This window comes from Scomber japonicus, chromosome 9, assembly GCF_027409825.1.
Source record: "Scomber japonicus isolate fScoJap1 chromosome 9, fScoJap1.pri, whole genome shotgun sequence".
NCBI classification, from domain to species: Eukaryota; Metazoa; Chordata; class Actinopteri; order Scombriformes; family Scombridae; genus Scomber; species Scomber japonicus.
The window spans coordinates 15,529,101-15,551,196 of NC_070586.1; the positions used below are offsets into that span (position 1 = coordinate 15,529,101).

Below are 22,096 nucleotides of genomic sequence, written 5' to 3' on the forward strand. Positions count from 1 at the left end.
ACAGACACAGATCAGAAATCAGAAAAAAGAAAAGAGACATTCATTTGAAATTTGATCACAATATGAAGTTAATTCGATCACAGTATGGACAACAATATGAAGCCACGCTAATTATTAATTATTAATTATGTTTGGAGCGCAGAGTGAGATAAACCAGCTAACCAGACGAAGAAGTTACCTGTACTGTTACACTTCCATTTGTCCAGCGACAGAATGGCCCTGGCTGGTGCGAGGAAGGCGAAAGCACTGGCCTGGAACAAAGGCAACCTGCATACAGGCAAACAGGACAACTGATCAAATAAAAACATTTACTATCAAGGAAAAAAGCCTATTTTCTCTCTTCAAGTTGCCAGCACTTCAGTGAGAAGAAATCACTATGAAATACCAGTGTGGGCTATACTTCCTCATTATTATCATCATTATTATTATTATTAAAAATTCTAAATATCATTAACAGTGTGGTGTGTGAGAATCACTCCCGAGCCTTTTGTTGGGTAAGTCAGGTAAAAACAGGATGGGTTAGTCAGACCAGTTATTACCACCACAGATTTCCCTCCTCCTTTCTCATTCTCCCTCACTTCTCTTCTACTTCTATCAAAGACAATTTTGCTTGGACATAAGCAAAATTCAACCATGCATTAAGATATGGGTGCCCTTTCTCATTTCTTTTCCCAGCTGGAATGACGAGCAAGGAGATATTGGCAGATCCAATCAGAGATGAGACGGGTGAATGTACCACAATGACGTCACATCTGCGAAAATGTCACGGGCAGAAAAAGCTGAAGCTGGGGAAAAAATAGGATGTGGAGAGACATTTTTATCTGAAGAAAAAGGAAGTGAAAAATCATTTGAAAAGAAACCGTCTTTACTAGTTTGTTTAAATTATAGAGTGAAACCTGCACTCTAGCTCCAAACCAAACTCCTGATCAAATCAGTGTTTATTTTAATTATATTCAACCTATTTACTTCACATAATCACATGTAGTCTATTATGCACACCTCACTTTCCCTGGAAAGGTTTCTTTTTTTTCCCCATGACTCATCAAACTACACCTAGGGCATTTTTCCACTTCCCTTTAGCTGTTCACAAACCTCTCTGTCTCTCTCTTCCTCACTATATTTCTTCAGGTTTTTCTTTTTTTCATTTTGCGGCTTGCCCTTATTTTACCCCCTGTTCCTTATCTCTTTATGTTGCCTGTCAAGTACCGTTGATTTAGATAACTCCAAAATGCATCTAGATATGTGGTGATAAGACAATGATTTTCCACTAAATATGCATATCAGCTTACATTATATCAGTTAATGAAATATATCTGTGTTGAAAATAAGAGATTGAGTCTTTTTGTCATCCAGCAAGTGAACAAATTTGCTCAAGATGTGCCAAACACTTAAAATAAAAACTTCAGACATCACTTGAGAAAATGGGAATGTGCTTATGTAGATAATGATGTTTAAATGACAGGTATTCAGTGTGTGAAGTGAGTTACTGATGCATTTTGGATGCACCTGAATTTGACCACCTGTGATCACATTAATGTTATTATAATATTATATTATACAAGTATTTTGATGCTGAACATGCCTTTCACACGTCTTTTTCGTGTTCTTTTGCTGGTTGTCTAGGTAACATGAGTATAATATCTTTTCCCCAGTTACTGCCTCTCCTCACTTTCTTTCCCTTCACTGGAACTTCAAAGATAAGCACTGTCTTGTCACCGCAACTCAGAACTGCTTTTGTGAGCATTTGGGCTGTTGGTGTGATAGGAATGCCACTCGTGTTGGAGCCAAGACCAGACTTGACTGTGTCTTTCATTGTGTCCGAGTACAAGGAAGAACTGAGTAAGAGACAGAGAGAGATCAATCTTTGCCTTAAAAGTGGACAAATACAGCTTTTGGTGGTTTTCTCCTATTATCTCTGCTGTATATCCGTGTATCTGTCATACAACTGAACCCATCAGCCTCATATATGTGTGTGTTAATTTATGACTGCATGTTCAAGGACCTCTAGTGGTTGCAGTGATTCACAATCTTTGAAACCCCTATTTTATAAAGCCGATTCCATATGAGCCTATCATATAACTCTCGTAATATTTTTGTCTTTTCAACAGACCTCACCATTTTATGATATGCATTACGACACAGCAAAAAGCATTTCCAGCAATTGGCTAGGCTAAAAACAAGTTTGTTGCAAGCTACATTTTGGCCTTTGTTGTAGCTCAAAAACTGACATCCATAAAAATGTTTGGTCACATCTTGAACCAAAGCATCTGTAGATTAATTGCATATTCTGTTATGATCCACTAAAGTTAAGCATGATACAATCCCCATTTTTGTTAGCTTCACTGCAACCTTAATTGTAAAGGAGCTGGGAGGGAACATTTGTGAAATTCAAGTCTTTGTTTGGGAGGCGAGAAGGTTTTCATTTTTATATTTCACATTAAATAACAAAACTTTAAAAAGGAAAAAATGGCTATGATAAAACTAAATGTACACTAAAAAGTATGGACACGCCTTCTTTTTCAAGTGAATAGGAGGATGTCTCCAAACTTTGGACTGCTACTGTAAGCTCGCATGGAATTCATTTCACTAGTTTACTAAATTCCTTTCCACAACATATATTAACGCCATTAGAAAGTTTCCCAGATCCTCCAAATGAATGTTTGCTTAAGAGCAGAGTGTTTAGCAGAATGCTGTCTGCACACTTTAATGGAGGTATCAGTCAAGGTTATCATGTTTGTGTCAAAAAGAACAAAGTGTGTCTGCATCTGTCTGGGTTTTGTCTGAATGAGGTGATTCTGTCAGAGCAGCTGCTGCTGCTGCACACTGGTGACAATGAGACACTGAGAATCTGCCACACCATGATAGAAAGATTAGTTTTAATGCAAAAACGGAGAGAGAGTGTTCACCTCAATACCAGGTTCCTGTTTAATAAAAGAGAAGTAGCACCTCATGCCATCTGTCCCTGCTCTCCTAAAATACTTATCTAAAAGATGCGATTATATCCATGGCAACATGTAATGTCTCGTGTCAGATTTTCCTATTATGATATAGATAAATCCGACATAACATATTATATATGACTTATTATCCATTATTGGTGAGTGATAAGACTGATATAACCCTCAGAGTTGAATCATATGAATCATTACTTATGCAAACTGGATCACATTATGTACGGTGTGTGTGTGTGTGAGGAACAGACACAAGACTGAACAGAAGAGATGAAAAGATTTTTTTTAGACATACAGATCAACACGTCTGAGAAAAACTGAGCACCTGGAGGCAGGGTAAGGCTGAGCAAAGAAAAAAAAATAGACAAGACATTTGTAATAGCGAGGGTGACGTGGAGTGAAACAGAAAGGTGGTTTAGATAACTGAAAGCAATCAACCTGGAAAAACTGGGTCAAATGGGCTATTCGTGACATGTGCATGCTGCATGAATGGCAGGGACTTCCCTCTTGGTTAGCAAGCAGACAACAAAGATAAGGCTGTGTGTTTAATCAATTATAGTATTGGCGTAATTCAGACCGCTTGCCCAGAGTTGATGTAATAGTTGAACCGCATGTAACCCCCTCCACTGGCCTGGAGTCAAATCCCACACGTCTTTAGATCCTGACATTTCTCCAGCATGAGTTCTGTCATCTCAGTTCAGAAAATGTAAGCCAGATCTGGGAATTTCTTCCTCCTACACAGAAGAAACTCTGAAACATGACAACTGCAGTCATATGAACGAAACAAAGAACTTAAAAATGTTCTTTTTGGTTGAAAATTCACATACAAGAAAGCTTCAATAGAGTAAGAATAGTGCTTGTTAAAAGACACACAAAATATGCCCACCTCATTTATCAATGAGATATTTTCATCACAAATCAATGAAGAAGATTGCTAAAGCTCCAGGAACCTATCCTGACTAACACCAGACCGTGTCTCAATCTCATGTGAGATTGAGGTAGGGTCTGGCGAGGAGCCGTTCATTTCCTCGTATTTGAGGCGGGATCAACGAATGTCAATCAAATGCTTCTGTATGCTACTGGAAAACTTAGAGCCAATCATATCAAAGATAGACAATGACGTATTCAGAGCCTGTAAGGAGCAGCGCGACACATCCTTTTTATGAAGGAAAAATCATGTAGAGCAAGTTTTTGTTCTATTTTCAAAGTGAACTTGCCTTCCAATTTATTTAGCACACAATCTACTGCTGCTTCGAATGGTTGCTGCACCTCCGTGGCCGCCATGCTGAATGTAAACAGAGTCGCTCTACGGTCGTCACTGGCTTGAGCCCGCCTCCCCGTTCTGTGATTGGTTCCCTATCTCAGGCCAAACTTTGTCTTGGTGGCCATGCTAACTTTCTGAGCAAAGTAGAATCTCGCTGGAATGAGAGCATGGGTATACCCAGGCTACCAGGAACCCACAGTGACAAAAAAAAAGGAGAGAAAAGGATGTGTATGCACATACCTAAACGCATACACATACACACACTTAAACACACTCCAGCATGACATTAAGAGGAAGGACAAAGCGAGAGGAACTCAATGTCAACATCGCTGTTAAGAGGCACTTAGAGATGAGAGAGAGAAATTGAGACAATGGGGGAGGAGGTGAGACGTGAAGGAGAGAAAACAATGTGATACATGTATAGAGGCTGAAGTTTAGTTTGTGTGTGTGGATGAAGGTTTGTATGCACTGTATGTACATGTGAGCATTTGTAGATGCAGTATGAGAGAGAGAAGTGTGCGTACCTGCAGCCCAGTGTGGTCTGTAACAGGGTGGTGATCCCCACACAAAAGAAGATGGTCCCTATCAGCTGGCTGGTGGCCCACTGGTCGAAACCGACGCACATCGCCTCAGCGAGGAGGAACGGCACTGCTATCGTTCCACTGAAACATGTCAAGTAGTGCTGGAAAGACAAGACGCCACATAGTCGGTGTGTATCTACTGTTACACTTAACTTTTCAATTATTGTAAACTGATTTATTGGAAGTACAGTACAAACACACCACAGCTAAATTCGCTAAGGATGGTCTCAAAATGTATCTTATTATAATTTCAAACTTCTTCAATATAACAACCTTGGTGGTGGTTATCCTGACAAAATAGCCGTAAAACCCCTCACATTCCAATGAAATTTGGTGGAAAATTACGAAGGAAGAAGAGATTTGTTTTACACTGCTGCTATATTTAAACCAAACTGAACACTTTGAATCATTATTCCTGAAACCAGAAGGATAGAAGCAATTTTAATCCAAGTATAAGTTTAATCCTTTATTATATTGTGGCTCTTTTTGCAGAGCAATTCTCATCTTGACTAAATGTGGTACATAAACAGACAATCCTGAATCGTAACTCTGGAAAAAGCTACAGCCAAACCTGCTCTTTGACTCTGGGTGCTCATGGAAAACCTGTTGGCATTTTCAAATTAAATCACCAAGAACAACTTGACTAGTTCAAATGGCTAAAACTCAGAGGTGAAACATTTTCACTATACAAAACCCTTATATTCCTTGAAAGAATGTAGGTCTATCACTGAGTTTTGATGCAAATCTGTGTCCAGATGCTGATTGAAATTTCATTTTGAGTCATTTATTTTTGGCAATTTCTTTCACATATATTTAACTGATGTAGTAGATGTAGCCTCTCAGTAATGACTATGAGAGAGAGAGGGAGAAACATGACATAGTGTCTGATCAAAGTCCAGTGTGGTATATTGGCACACGGTGGCCACACAGTGAACACATTAACCCAGTGAAGCACCAACATGTGCTAATGACTGCTGTGAGCAAAATCCTATTTCTGTGCCTCGCATCCAGTTGCATAACACGTACTGGGGATGGTCTGATGAAAAATACTGCACTGAGATGACAGTGTGTGTCATATCCTTCACTGTGCCACCACAGTGACGGATATGACACACACAAATTATACTTGACATCTATAGGTGAATGTTTTACATTGGTGAAAATGGTGGATTTACAGTTTAAACAAATCTGTCAGTTAGGTAAAGCAAATACGGTATATTGACGACTGATAATACACACTGTGTACAAGTCACTCAGTCTGTAGATTTACCTGTAGGCCTAAAAACACACACAGATACCAGGGTGGGGTGTCCTCAATGGTGTAGATCATGTCCATCCTCCTTGCATCCACACTGTCAGTGCTGTCCAGCGTCTCAGACAATGAGCTCTACACACACACACACAAAAAACCAAGATGCTTAAACTCTTTAGAACTTACTGACATGTACAGGAATATAATCACACCTAACCATTATTTCTTAATCATTTAACGTCAGGTGAAGGAAAGATAAAACATTATGACATCAACTATAAAATTAGGTCATCATGTCTGAGCAGAAGTACTTATGAAACTTATGAATGAAACCAAGAGGAGATAAAAAAAAAAAAAAAAGAGTGAGAAAGAGTCGGGGAAAGTTTGTGAGCGTGGTAAACACATGACCACTCTGAGAAATGAAGTATGCATAGTCACAGTGATGAGGAAAAAACAGCACAGTGTAGATGTAGTGAGTCAGACTGTTTGCTGTTACAAGGCAGCTTTTATGTATAAACATGCTTCTTTTGCAAAAGCTGAAAATAAGTTTTACTGTATAGAATACAAAGAATGGGGTTTTTAATAAAAGATAAATAAAAACAAATAAAAGGTTAACTGACAAACTTTTATTTAAAGAGCAGGTTTCTCTAAAGGCTAACAAACATTTTATGTATGAAATGAATGCAATAGATGCAAAGTAAATGGTAAGTTTAAAAAAAATAATGAAAACAGATGAATTGATACTTTTCTGAAAATAAATCGACCATTATTTATACATTTTTGTTTAATGGTGGTCACTATGAAAGTAATTGTTTACATTACTTTATACTAAATATTAAATAAGTGTTTAAAAAAAGATTGAATGTAGGAAAATGTGGGGGAAAGATGAGGAAGGAAAGCAAGGAAAAGGAACTGAATATGTGATTAAATAAAATCACAATGTGCAGCACAAGCAGGAACCTGTAACTGTATGAGTCAGCTTTTTGTATCATGTGACTGTGCATCAGTCAGCCTAGTAAAAGGTTAACTGGGAGTTAAGTAGCACTATGAAAACCTGAAGCAACAGATTGTTATACAGAAGCATCATCCATGGAAACTATTGGAAAAGGGTATCCACTTTCAAAAAATGTTTGATAGAAAAATGTTCGTCTGATCACCTATTACGGTCTTAGCTTGTGAGGCAGCTGGATTCTTATTCATCCACAAGTGAATAACTTGAAGCTTGACAAGATGGATTCTCTCATGATCTCATGAATCCAGCTGACTGTAAACGCTTTGAATGACTGAGATTGTGTTTTACTGCCGCGCTTTTTCCTCTTGAGTTACCTTTTCGGCTCCTTGAGTATCTTTAGTGTAGATTGCCATCAGCTCTGTGTTCTCAGTGTCCTGGTCTCCACTGGCCCCGCTCACTCCATTCACCACCACCTAAACAAACACACACACACACACACACACACACACACACACACACACACACACACACACACACACACACAACACACACAAAGTTAATTCATGGGGAAATCTTTAACTAAGCTAAAGGTATACCAGCAAATTGTGCGTTCTGAAACAACAGATTTAAAACAACACTCACAACTCTGACACATTGTTGGCTGGCTGGCAAAACCACATTAAAAGACAAACAAAGTGAGTGTCAAAGTTTATTTAACTGCCAGTCTTTATGCACCGACATATGTAAGAACAGAGTAATAAAGCTGATGTGGAGGCTGAAGGCTACACAAACTTATCTCACCGGAAAAAAAGGAAACAAAACAGTTTTGGCATCCCAGAGATAAAAATGTTTCCTATGCAAATGTTTACCCCCTTGAATTTCTGCTCATGTAGAGTGTGCCTGCAAGTGTGTGAGAGTCTGCGTGCAAGTGTGTGAGAGTGTGCATTTCCTGTTTATGTCCTCAATGTATCACGTTAATCAATAAAAAAGGATGTCGTTATAAGGAGGAACACACTATGAGAAACTTCTTTTTTTTTTAAAAGTACATTTAAAGTTGACATGTTTTTGAATGTTTCCATGCCTGAAGGAAGAGACACAAAAGCGATGGAAGTACGCAGACATGATCATACATCATGTGCCACCAGTATGCCTTTACAGTGGGTGTTTTTTCTGCTTAGTTTTCACTGTAAAATCCTGTGATCCCTTCTGAGAAAACTTCAGAGAGAGAGAGTAAAGTTCTTTTGATGCACCGGTGTTTTCCACATGTAAACAAACCTTGCTGTATCATCAGGCCAAGACAGTCAAATTTGCAGCCTTGTCTCTTTAAATGTAAAAAGAATTTGTTAAATGTCAGAAATAATGTCCTCAGGTTTTAGTCAGGGAGACAAACATCCCTTCACAATGTCTCAACGGGGCAGAATAACTACAAAGGAAACTTTAAGCTTCTATCATATTTCCTTCCCTTTGTATTCTCTTGAACGGCTCCAGATAATGACACAAGATAAGCTTTGTGTTAGTTCTGACAAACTCATCAAGCTTATTCTGGAGTTTAAAGGAAGCAGGCTTCATGGTCACTCTCACAGGCCTGTGGGAAGTTTTATACTGCAGTGTCACAAAGTTAATATTTCACCAGAGTGTGCAGTGTCCGAAAGCCAAAAACACGTCATTACTGGTAAAACTAACCCTAACCCTAACCCTGCATTGAAAATCACACTTAACAGCTAAAGTTTTATTATTAAAAACGGACTTCAAAGTATCAAAAGTGGAATTACTCATACTGAATGAACCCTGTCTGATAGTAACAATAATAATTGATGCATTTCAATGTTGCATCTGGTCAATATGGAGCCAATTTTAATTGTTTGATATTCTGTTAGGTAGTTAAATCTAAAAATCATTCATCATTTTCATTTAACTGATTATATGTTTTGTATGTAGGGCTGCAACATATTGTCATTAGATTAATCTGACAATTAGTTAATAGATTACATGCTTAAACGTTTAGTCTGAAATGAGTGAAGCATGCCTGTTGTAATTTTTTAGAGCCCATTACAGTCACAAAAACAAAAGATATTCAGTTAGTTATCATGTATGACAAAGGAAAGCTTTAAATAGTCACATTTGAGAGGCTGAGACCAGCAAATTGTTTTGAAATTGATTTATCGCTGTAGCATTGAAGTATTTCTATGTAAAATTTTAATCTGCAAAGCAGAATAAAAAGTACAATATTTCTTCGTGAAATGTGGAGTGTATTAAGTATAAAGCAGCCCGAAATGGAAATACTTCAGTAAGATCAGGTGTAAAAGTACCTCAATAGAACCACCTCATGTTTCATGTAAAAAGAATTGTTCAGTGGATTTCCTGTCATTGGAACAAGCTGTGTGTCTCTGTGATTTATGAATGGGTCCTAGATAAATTGATATTATTGTCACTTTTCCATTTGACCTAAATGAAGCACTGGGATGGTGCCAGAAGGAAATGGCCAAACAAAGGAAATGGATGTGAACCAAATGACCATGAAACACAAAAACTGTGAGTGGACAGCACGAATACACACACACACACACATTTTTTAGGTCAAAGCAATGCCAAATCTGAGCGTGCTGGTCAGAGAAAGACAGACAGAGACAGAAGAGGAGGAGCAGAGTAATTATAAGGTTGTGTGCATATCGACCAAACCCAGTCTTTATCATTTCTTTATTATGTGTGCTACCTGTACACAGATTCTAGACAGCAAGCTTAGTATTAGCAGCAAATCAGCAGAGCAGCAGCAGCATTGACTTCTCTGCCTACCCTGGAGGCTTCAGGTGGAGGCACAGGTCTCCCCTGTGTTGGAAGCGCTCAGAGCTCAATAAACATGACCATAGTGATGCAAATCAAATGGAACAAAATAGACTTGAAGCATAAATGAACGCTTCAGGCTGCGGTTATGCCCTTGAGGCATGGCTGAGATGTGAGCCTGCATGGAGCCTGCACAGACAGCTGCATGGATTCAAATGAGAACAGATCTGTTGCATGTGACATGCGCATGAAAAGCGCCTCTGACACGCTTGCTGTCGGAACTCAAGTTTAGACAAGCTCAGATCATGTGCGAGTCAGTGGTTTTGTTGTTGCTACAGCCACATTTTATAGCAATAAAAAGGCAAACCAATAAAAATACATTCACGTACCGGAATCGGGTAGAAATCTGCTCCATGTTTGCTCTCCTCTTCATATTTTCCTCCCTCGCTGCTGCTGTCCATCGTCTTGGAGGTGGTGTTCTTCCCCACGCCCATCCTATTGCCTTCAATGTCTTCCTCCTCCTCGTGCTCTCTCTCTGTTCCTCCTTTGTCTCGCTCTGGTATCAACACTGCAGATGAGTCCGTCAGTCCGATTACATCGTCCAGAGCTGCCTTATCTGCTTGAAAAAAAAAGGGCAATAGATAAACAGAGAGATAAATATTTTGATCTATAAACGCCAAGGGGTCTAATATCCTAACTTCACAGTGAAAGTCTGCTCACATCAGGCAGCTTGAGAGCATCTCATGTTGATTAAAAACTTCATCTCAGGTTTGTTTTATTGGTCCTGTCTATTCTGGACCATTCAAGAAGGTAAAGTGCAACCAATTATCATTTATCAAATAAAAAGGGAGAGCATTATGGTGGTTGCAACAAATACCATTTGCTTCCTTTTCTCTGATTCATATCAGTATATTCCAGGTTTGTTGTGGCTGCTGCAGCTTTTTTAGTTACAGAAGACAAAAGAAGAGACAAAATAAGCAATTCTAAGACATCAGTTTGGGCTCCAATAAACCAATAATCAACAAAATGAATACAGAACAGAAATAAGTTGCCCTAGGGAGAGCAACTTCTACTTTTCAGTAATAATCCATGTTGCCAACGGGTCATTGTCTGGTAGATACGAGGAGAGAGGAGAGGGGAGAGAGGGGAGGGAGAACAAGTAGAGAGGTGATATTATGCAAATAGTTTGGTGAAAGAGGGAAAATGGACTTGTGTTCGATAGGAAGGAGGCAAAGGATGATCAGAGGAGTGCTGATGAGAAAAAAAACAAAGAAAGAGGAAGATTTTTCTTATTTCTTCAACAACGCTGTTTGTGTAAAACAAAGTTTTTCCAATCAGTTCCATCCCTTAACATTTTTGGGACAGCCACTGGCCTTTTGTCCAGTTTATCATTAACTGTATCTGTTATGTCCTGGAATCAAAAGTACGAGAAAGTGAAAAGTTGCCGACATCAATGTATTGAGAGCAGTCACTCAGCTACCTGCCAAACCCAACGAAAAGATGCAACATGTCAACTGTAAAATGAGTAAAACTAATGTTCCTGCATCTAGACCTTCATTCACTATAAAAAGGGCAGCAAACTGATAGAAAAGGGCAAGATGGCCGGGTTGAAAAAAGAATAAATATTCTGTACAAAAGTCAGTCAGACAGGTGAAGAAATAAGCTTTGAGTGTCAGTGAAACATGATATCTCAGGTGACATTTCAATCACTGGTCTGAGATGAACACTGAAAGGATGTTCACATGAATCCAAAAACTACAGTTCATAAAACAGATAAAAAAAAATACAAATATATTATGAATATAGAATATATTATTCTTGAGGCTCATTTATCTATCTACTGACCCATATCCCACTGTAAACAAATCTATAACACACAAGTACTATACATGAGTACTGTGGATTTTCAGGGTCGAGATGTAGCATTACAACATAAAAGACTTAAATGTTGACCTAAGCCACTAAATAGTTTGATCGATGGGTGAAGACACAATATACTTGTAGAAAAACCTTTACAGCTCCTGTTGTTTGTTGGAGTCCGATGCAAAGCAAAGGTCAGTTCATTTCGAAAATTGGGTTACCGAACCAAATCTGTACTTTTTGGATAAACACTGTTTTTTGTATTGTAACTATCGCATATTAATGTTTATATGACCAGGAGAAAAGCCATGGAGCAGAGCATAAGCTGATGAAGAACGAGAACAAAAATGATTGGCTTCCAAAAAGGTGGACATGACAGAAAATGTATTGAGACCAGTGTGCGCTGAGCTATAGGTGTATTGGTCAAGACTATGGCAACAAGATCCACATTGTTAAACAAACCAAACAAGATTTTAAAATTCTATCCGGTCTCTAATAAAAAAATAAAAAAAGATAAATTAAATAAGTGAATGAGTTTACATGAACAGCTGCAACTATTTTATGCCACTCCATGACTCGTATAGTCATGCATAATGCTGCATATGAGGAACAAATCAACAACTGTTAATTCAAAATGTTAACAGATGCTTTTGTATCCAGTGTAACTTGTGTCTTGCCCTATCGTCTCCTTTATAAATCTTTACATTTTTAGACCCCAGCACCCCCCCCCCCCCCCCCGTCCCCGTCCCCCTCCAAATGACCTTTCCCACCCTGCCAGTCTCCCTGCTTGCAGTGTAAGATGTTGGGATTGGTGAAATACCTAGTTGACACATCCCATCGCTCCTGTCAAGCTGGGCGGCTGGGAGCATCTGTGTGAAAGGGGCAACAGAGAGGGAGAGGAGGAGGTAGAAGAGGAGAGGAAGAAAAGGAGAGAAGGGGGAGAGGCAGAAAAGGAGAGAGGCAGAAGGGACGGGTCAAAAGATAAGGAAGAGGAGGAGGAGGAGGAGGAGGAGGAGGAGGAGGAGGAGGGAGGAGGTGAGACATAAGTTAATTTGACATACAGCATTTAAATCACAAGCAAAAGTTATTAGTGTGACTGATGCTCATTCTGATCATGACTCTCAGATGAAATATTGCATTAGGAAGGCAGCGAGAATGGACTGAAGTAGGTCATGCTTGCAAAAGTCAGAGTAAAAGAAGCCAAAGAAAACCTCATGACGAAAAAAGTTGAGTTATAGATGAGCATTTCATTGGTGTTTGTAAAATAATGATGATGTTTGTATCTGAACATCTTATTTGGAGAAAACACTTGAATGCATGCATGACGCATTATGATTAGGTCTTATTTTCATAATAAGGGTGGTTTGTCGTCTGTCATATTATCAGATAAATAACTTCATAACTAAACAATAACTACAGATTGTTTCTGGCAACTGTACCCTTCCTGATACAAGTAGTCACATTAAACTGTGAAAATAATGAGTTGTCCACCTCTCTTGAATCTGTTTTGACATTTTCTTTTTCCGTTTTTTCTTTCTTTGAAGTCCAATTTGGAGTAACTTTTCAAATCTGATAATTAAAAAAACTAAAACTAAAACTCTTATGGTCGGATTTTGCAGCCTTGCTTGGATATCAGGAATTTAAATGACTAGCCTGAAATTAAAAACAAAGAAAAATAAATGATGAATGATGAAAGCTTTTCAAAAAATTAATCTGCAGACAGGACTGAACAATAACATTTAAACAAAGACTCTATATCAAAACAGATGAATGGTTTAAATTTGCAGCATATAATTGGTGCAATTTTTTTTCAGCTTGGAGGATTTTCTAGAAGTCAGGACTTTCTAAATTGAAAAATGCCGGGTGTGCGCTCTGGAAACACGCCCCGCTACCTTGTACCAAAGCGAACGCTAACTTACTCAGAACAAAGAACGATGCATACATCAGCTTACGTGAGCAAATGAAGTAGCTAAAATTTTGGCTGGTCAGCAACAGCTGAGTCAGCCCAACGCATGGGAATGTCGTAGATGTGGTTGTAGATTAACCATGTCACGTTATATCCTGCTTCAGTACAAATTTTACTGGGACCACTACAGAAAATTACAGACAAACATTTAATATCCACTAATTCACAATACTGACACTACAATGTATGATCCCTGTAACAAATTTGCCTCAACTTCGCACACTGACTATACACGGTCCAGTCTTTGACAAGGTTTTGTCCAGCCTTTTCTACTTTGTTTTAACTTTAACATTGAGTACTTTCCTGCTCAATGACAGGTTATCACTGTCACTGCAGGTGTGCTGAACTGTTTTACCACCAAATAAAGTGGTTTGGATAAACTGGGCAGATAGTTAGCTTGTTAACAACCTGTCTCATTGTTTTATGGTTCATGTTTGTTGCTTGTCAGACTTTGTTATAGTGACGATCTGTCACCACAGCAACAATCAGTTTGGTTAGTGTAATGTTATCCGCAACAATGGATGTAATAGTTAAAACGAAACCTAAGTAGACAAAAAAAACCCCCGTTAATAATGCCATGAGGTCAGATGACAACAATCATTTGTCAGTCTGGTGCCCAACAAGTAATTCTCAGACCAATGACTGTGTTACATGCAGCACATGAAATCACTGCACTGCCTGCAGCTCCAACTCGGCAGTGGGAGTCAGATGTGAGATGCTGAGTTTGACAGACTATCCCAGCAGCCTCTGGGTGACTGACTCTCTGATTAAGCGTGTGCAACCATCAGAAGAGTCGTGCTGCTGTAGCATGAAGGCCTCAACTGACCTTTTTCACTGTCACCCAAGAGACAGAAGCCCTCTCCTCATCCCCTGTCTTACAGTATCTGTCTGTTGGTGTTGGTGTTGTGGCTGGCTGGCTGGCTGGCTGGGAATCCATCCACAGACACACAACAAAACGTTAGACAACCAAAAGGAAACAACAGAGAGGGAACTGGAGCGAGAGAAGGCAGAACTGAAAGTGCTTATGTAACTGAGGAAAGTCTGCAGTTTCATAAACATGGAGTAGCTTTTATATAATGTTAAAAAGTAAACATATAAAATGTTTTGGAGCACGAGGCAGCATCGGAGACAGCAAAAGAAGCTCATGAAATAGGAAAAAAAGCAGAGAAGAAAAGCAGAGAGAGGCGAGGCTGAACAAAGACAAACGTGTTGGTAATTTTACCTCCCAGGCAGGCGGATGGCACTACAGCCTGGATCTATAACCATGGTAACCTGATCTGTGGATCATATGTAAACTTGTGCTGTGTTGTGTGGGATTTCACAAGAGGACAACTTGACAACAGATTTGTGTTGGTGGTTTCACTTCTCGCACTAGATTTGTGTGCATGCATAGCGAGTACACATGTGCGTATGAACGACATGCTCTCCAGATGTTGTAGTCTGTCATTCAGTCATGAAATCTGGACTATTAAAAAAACAGTGTTGTTACGCCAGTGATTCATAAGTATTGGCTTCAACAGAGAGAATTTGAACATCTTGTGTCATTCAAGTATAAATATCTGGAATCATGAAACCTCATAAATTTGGGGATGTTGAATTCCTGGACATTGACAAAACCAAGCTGAACAAATAGAAAGTTAAACGTGTCACCTTTGACTTCTGATTCAACCAAATAAACAGTTTAAGCCATTCATTCTTCTGTTTGCATTACGTATACGTGTACAGCAACCAGGATATGCACATTAATTTAGCAATGCCAACAAACTGATAAACATTTAAAGTCCACCAAAGGCTGAAACTATAACAGTGAGGCATGAGTGAACCAGTTGTTTAATTAATGTAGCGTAAACACTGTCAATTAAATATTTTTAAAACTGCTGTTGAGCTCCACAAAATGCTGAAAATGGAACCATCACATCCTAGACTAAATGTTCATATTCAGGTTGTTTTGTTATCACTCCCGGCTGTCAGGAGTGACGCCCATGCACATCCTTTGTTATGGTCACTCAAAATAAAAACGCCTGAATTTGTAACAGTGATAAATACAGCTGGTGACAGGTACAAAATGTGCTGTAATATTCCTTGAGAGCTTGGCCAGTTGCAGTCCTCTTAAGTTTGACAAGCAAATTAATTAACTTGTCAACCACACGACAAAAGGAGGTTTTATAATCATTATATAATTTGCAACTGTGAAATAATTAGAACTGGAAAATAATGATACAAATCAAACAGAAATAAATTAAAAAGGACAGCTTCACATTGTTTCAAGTCTGTGTTAAAACAACAGTCCTAAATGAAGACTGAGATTTATTTTTATTGCTGTAATTATTCCTCCTGTTCATAATGGGGGTCAAAATCCTCCTCCTGTGCAAATATGCATTTCAAACTTAACTTGAAGCTTCAGCCATCCAAATGAGTCAAATCAAGTAGATATCTTTCAATATTACACAGTCTTTTTAGTGCCAAAGTTCCCCTTTTTGTTTCTATACTTCCACCACAGCTCAACAGGGAATGAGATGATGAAAAGACTGTAAATGCTGAACCTTTAAATACATTTTTGCAGAGAATGATTATTTGGACACAATTGATTTTGGCCCTCATCAATTCCATTGAAAGTCAATTTTATTATAGTATGAACAGGAGGAATGTTGACAGTGAGGGAAACCTCTTTTAGTGTTTATATGGGCACCTGACCACAGACACGTGTGTTTGTGTGTGACACTAGGCAACGCTTTTACATGACAGGTTACACGTGAGGAGTTCCTATTTCACTGTGAGGGGGGGGAGGTGGAAAAATGTAAAACTGGCTGCAAGGTCATGTTTACATTGGTCAACTTCCTGGTAGTGGAGCAGAGGTGAACGGAGATAACAGTTTGACTCAACAGCACAGCTACAAGGACAGCAGGCAGCGAATGTAGAAGAGTGATCAAAGTTTATGTATGCACCTGCAAATGTTTCACCTCAGGAACACCAGACAGTGAACAGATGTCTGCTGGTTTTTATATCGACCAGATAAATCCAGCAGGTTTCACCGAGGGTCACAAGAAATCACAAACTGACGTTAGGGTGGAATAAATCAACTGAATACTACAAACTAATGTGTGATGAATTTAGCTTAAAAGCGATGTTCTACCTAATGCTGCAACTAAAGATGATCTATCAATTTAACTCATAAATTATGAGATGAAAGAATCAAATGACCATCATAATTTCCTAGAGCCAAAGATAATCTTTTTAAATTGCGTGATTTGTTTGATCGGCTGGTAGAAAAGCAGCTGATCAAACAACTGAGACAAACAAATTAGTTGAAGATAAGCTCAAGATTTAAAAAAACAGAAGTGATAAATCTTTACATGTCAGAGGCTAGAACCAACCAACCAATCATTTTAAAGTGATTTCTCATAATTATTGATACATTTTCAAGCTTACATTTTCACTAAAACATAGGACGATTGAACTCTTCAGGACTTTTAAAAATTGTACTAGTTGAAGTCTGGACTAGAACAGGTGTGAGCTGTTTAACGGATTTACCACCTTCATACAGTCCATCTATATGTCAGATATCACAGCACTTGAAGAATGTGAATACATTAACAGAGACAGCCTGGTTTTCACAGTCAGTTTAAGCGGTCTTTTCTTGAATTGTTACACTTACTGCTCTTTTTTATGTACACAAGACATTTTAAGTGTTTGTTTATTTTCTGTTCTATTGTTCTATGCTGTGCACATTAAGCTGTGTGAAAAGATGCTGTACAGACAGTTTCACTAATTTTAGTTTATCACTTTTGTTACTTATTAATTTTTATTCTTTTTTTCCCTTTGCCTTTTAAAATTTTACATTTGTACAGTTAGTACATTTTCATTGTAGGCTGTCAATTATTAAGCTCTTTAGACACAAAGGGCTTCTGTAAAAGGTGCTAAAGGGTTCAAACAGGAGCGAATGAATGAATGAATGAATGAATGAGAGTGTGTGTGTGTGTGTGTGTGTGTGTAAGTATGAAGATACTTTATTAATCCCGAAGGAAATTAAGGTCACCCTCTGTGAAGTCATTTTAATAAGCACAGTATTTGGGTTTAACTCATCATTATTACCTCTTCAAACAAAAAAGAGGAAATACAAACTGAAATGGCCTGGTGAGGTCTGAGGTCAGGGTGTGAAATTACAGCGTCACATGATCATCTATTCTGGTTCTTTTTTCCATTTTCTCCCCCACCAGACAATACACAAGCCAAACCGATACCGACTTTAAAGAGATGTGCAGACTTGCACGTTCACATGTACACTTTATCATTTCTTGTAAACATCAAATGATTGTGAAAGCCGTCAGTGGCAACATCCATCAATACTCATCTCACACACAGAGACAAAACCAAAGCTCTTAGAAAAACTGCCTTTACACTACTTTTAAGACTACCCTCATTATAATTGACTTGTTAATTCATGTAACAGTAGACTTAAGAGCACATGTGAGCTGTTCTGGTTTTGCGAGTCTATTGTGTCAACTGAGGTGTTCTCTGGTGTGAAACAGCCACTTAAACTGGATTTCTTCTTTTTTGTTCGTTACAACACACGCACCATGACTACTTGTCTTTACTTGTCTTGATCAGAAAGAGGAACACTGTCTCCATCTTTAAAAACAAAACAACCAAAAAGACCAAAAAACTTCAGTATGATGCCTTTATAACACAAACCCCCAAAACTATTCAGTTTACTGTAATTTAAGACCAGTAAAAAGCAGCAAATGTTCACATAAAAGAACCCAATCCATCACATTTTGTTTGTCATGTTTGCTTAAAAAAATAGATTCTCCCAAAAAAAAAAAAAAAATTGATGTATAAAATGTGTTATTTATTTCTCACTTGCACTCAGTTTTGGCTGTTATGAGTCATACTAGGCCTCAGAAGTGTGTCAAAAGGCTTAAAAAGGTAGCGGCAACGTAAAACAAACCAAAAACAATGAAGAGCTTACACATCACTAATCAGTTTCATTATTATACAGGAAATATACTCGACTTTGAGACAATTAATTTATTGTGCAGTAACGTTTTTTCTAACTCACTTGTCTGGTCTAAAGCTGTTCCCCTAGACCAGACTCCTGCTTTCTTTGGCACTTCACAGTTTAACAGCAGGTGGACCGTCAAGCTGTGCAGCACAAACATATTTCTCAGTTAAAGAAACCGAAGCAGCAGGAAAGGCAGTCACATTTAGATCGAGGGAGCAGAGATCTTCAGCCTTCAACTGTACCTCCATCCCTTTCTCAAAGCAATACCTACACCCGCACAACATGCTATCAGCAGCACATGAATGGGCGTTAAAGGTTAGATACCAAAAAAACAACTCCAACTCTTTTTCACAAGTGCACTGTAACTTTGCACTTTTCTTACAGGTTGCTCGGGCTGCTCCACCACCCACTGACTCAGGCATTCCCCCCCCCATCGATGCCCAGCAGGCAAATTTAAGACCAATCCATTGTTGCTTGAAGCTGATAAAATCCTTTAAGCCTACCTGAGCCAGACTCATGCTGTTTCTCATAGAGAGACAACCAGTTTTTTTATTTGCTTGTACAGTGACTCTGATGTGATAGATTATTTTCACTCAGCCTCACAGTACTGTCATGATGACAAAGCTGAAAATGTCAAACTTGAGACGTGAAAGCAGACATGAATGGTGTTTCATTGTTATTACATTAAAGTGCATCATCAGTCATTATCAGTGAGAATGTTGAGATTAGGCTTGGCCGGTATCACGGTATTACAGTATTTTCAATACTGTCAAAAATACAGACGCCTGAAGGCAGCTTGTAATCACCACCTCAGACCACAATGTGGGCTGCAATGACCACAGAGCTATGCCGTCCACATTTCCGTTTGTTGACTCTGTGGGAAATGAAGACAGCAGAAACAGTAATTCAAAAGATTAACTTTGCTGTAAACTTTAGCCAACATGAGACATTTGTGCCGTGGATAAAAATCATTCGACTTTTCTTTGTTTGAGCGGTTTCTCATCGGCTGGGATACAGTACGTTAGTAGCTGATATTTATTCAGCAGTAAGACACAGTTAAATAGTCTTATCTGTTAATTTTTGCCTTACACTTCCACCAACACAGGTTGGGTAGTGGTACTGACGCTCCCTATACTAAAAAGAGGGGAACACCTGTAATTAGTTGAAAATGACTCAAATTACAGGCACTATCTAACACCTTTCCCACTGAGGTTTTGTAGATGTGAACACAACTGTTTTATAAAACCACAAGAAAACTGTGAAAAAGGCTGGGTATAATTTGGAAAGGGACCCGAAAGGGCTCATTCTTAAAGTTAAAAGACAATGATTCTTATTTTCAGGTGATTATACACCAATTAAACCATACTTATGAAATTACATTTCATCTCTGCCAAGTCCGTTGGCACTGGTCCTTTAATCTTTTTAACTTTAAAAGAGTCACTTGCAATATTTCATCAGACTCGCACACCCCAAAAAAAAACAACAGCCCATCCACCCAAGAACACACTATCTAGAGATAGTTTGGTGGTTCCACTGAGATGTGGTGGCCTATCAGGGAACAGAACAGACAAAACAAAATGAGAAGCATCAGTAGATAAGGAGAGTATCTGCCAAGGAGCGATATGGAAACTGCATAACTGGGCGAGGCGCCACGGACAGAACAGATAGCAGAGATAAACAAGATCAATGAATGAAGCATAAACATTTAAAAGGTGACCAGTGAAGACTGAACGGAGGCTGAGCTTCAGCAGACAGGCAGCCATTAACAGGATTTCCTCAGCAGCCTGTGAAACGTGATTTATGTGTGCAGACAGTGGGCGTACGTGCTGACAGGAAAAAGCTGACCACTAGCACACTTTGTAGTTGTGGCTGCAACATACAATTATTTTCATTAATCAGCCAATAATTTTTATCAATTATTCGACTAATCTTTTTTTCTGTGAAATGTCAGAAAATAATGAAAAATGCCCGTTATAATTTCAAAGAGCCCGAGGTAACTTGTTAAAAATAGGGCAAAAATATTGATCCCATTTCCCACAGCAAACCAGCAACAAAATAAAGTTGTCAGTGTGGATGCACAAAACACATCTTGGAAGAACCAGTATAGTTGCATGTGTTTTAAAAATTAAATGGACAAACCTCAAATGGACCACTTCCAGTAGGATGGAAAACCACACGTGAGTCATAATGCTCCTTTGTCTGCTGCTACCGGTCCAGCCATCATCTGTCATGCTACTGATTAAAGTTTTATGAAACTCTGAACTATAATGTTGGTCTGTTCCAGTCTTTGCACTGATTGAATATTACAATATTTAAATGTCTAGGAGTCATGCAAAAAAAAATTGCAGATAGGATTTTTTTCATATAAAAACAGAAGAAAATGTATATTTAGCTACATGTGTCTTCTAGAGACCAAAAGAAACCTTTACATCTTCCCTCTTTATTATCCAGTCTCAGTCCTGAAAATAGTATTAAATTAAACTGATTGGTTCATTGATTAGTAGTTGTTTTTTTAAATGTTGAAATGTGTCAATTACCATTATCCAAAGATAAAATTTAGATTTAAGTTAAGAAACTACAAAATATTCACATTTTTTAAAAAAAGGAGCTAGAACCAGGAAAGTTTAGTATCAATTAGTCGTTGCATCTCTCAGCAAATGTGTACAATATCAAAATAATTAAATGGATGTTCAAAATGTTGTATATTAAAGACAAAACACGCACAAGCAAACAATGACACACTTTGTATTGTAAAGATACAGATGATTAAAAATATTAAATCTAGGAACAAAAATGTCTTTGCTTCTTCGACAATAACATCCGAAACTAAATATAATTAGTTTGGATTGCCAGTAAATCAATAAGTGACCCTGAAGGTCTCTTTCAATACAGACACACAAAAAAATCTTTAAAATGCAAATCTATTGAATGCTCATTTGTTTTCTGACTCATCACACTAAGCCAGATGTGACCCGGCAAAAAAAAAACAAAAAAAAACAGTGACACTTTTGTGTAATGTTTAAACCAGAAAAAAAGGGTTAGATCTTTTGTACTTTTAACACAGGATACAGTCTCAACAAAAATGCCCAAATCGTCACGTAAACGTGACCTGACGGCTTACAAACGCTTTACTGGCACAGAGAGGAAGAAATCAGCCTCTGAAAGTGTTACAGTGATGAATGCAGGTTAATACTGCTGGGTATGCTGTTCAGTGCTTGTTATGCAAGAATCGGATGGTGTGTGCTACAGTATGTCGCCTTTGGATATTTAATCCCCTTCTTACTTTTCTCCATTTATTAAAACACATACAAAAACTCAGCAGAAGTGTAACCCTCCAGTAAACAGACCATAAATACAATAAAATTTAAATTTAAAAAAAAAAAAAAACAGAAGTAAATGTTATTTTAGGGAATACTATTCAGAGCAGCATGCTAAAAACTGACCCTTTACCACCCACTGCACAACCACACACGTACGCACCTTTACA

At 38.3% G+C, this 22,096-nt stretch overlaps 1 protein-coding gene across 2 annotated transcripts in view; it reads right to left on the reverse strand.

The window, feature by feature from the left end:
- slc23a2 (solute carrier family 23 member 2) overlaps nucleotides 1–22,096 on the reverse strand; it is a 39,916-nt gene that overhangs the window by 11,993 nt on the left and 5,827 nt on the right. Inside the window, exons 2-6 of one of the 2 annotated variants that reach the window (XM_053324588.1) lie at nucleotides 10,171–10,397; nucleotides 7,375–7,473; nucleotides 6,067–6,183; nucleotides 4,740–4,897; nucleotides 179–267 (exon numbers count right to left, since the gene is read on the reverse strand). In XM_053324588.1, coding sequence (XP_053180563.1) covers nucleotides 179–267; nucleotides 4,740–4,897; nucleotides 6,067–6,183; nucleotides 7,375–7,473; nucleotides 10,171–10,275 — 568 coding nt within the window. In that variant the 5' untranslated portion in view covers nucleotides 10,276–10,397. Of the gene's footprint in view, nucleotides 1–178; nucleotides 268–4,739; nucleotides 4,898–6,066; nucleotides 6,184–7,374; nucleotides 7,474–10,170; nucleotides 10,401–22,096 lie in introns of both variants that reach the window. The other variant, XM_053324589.1, reaches the window with a different exon arrangement.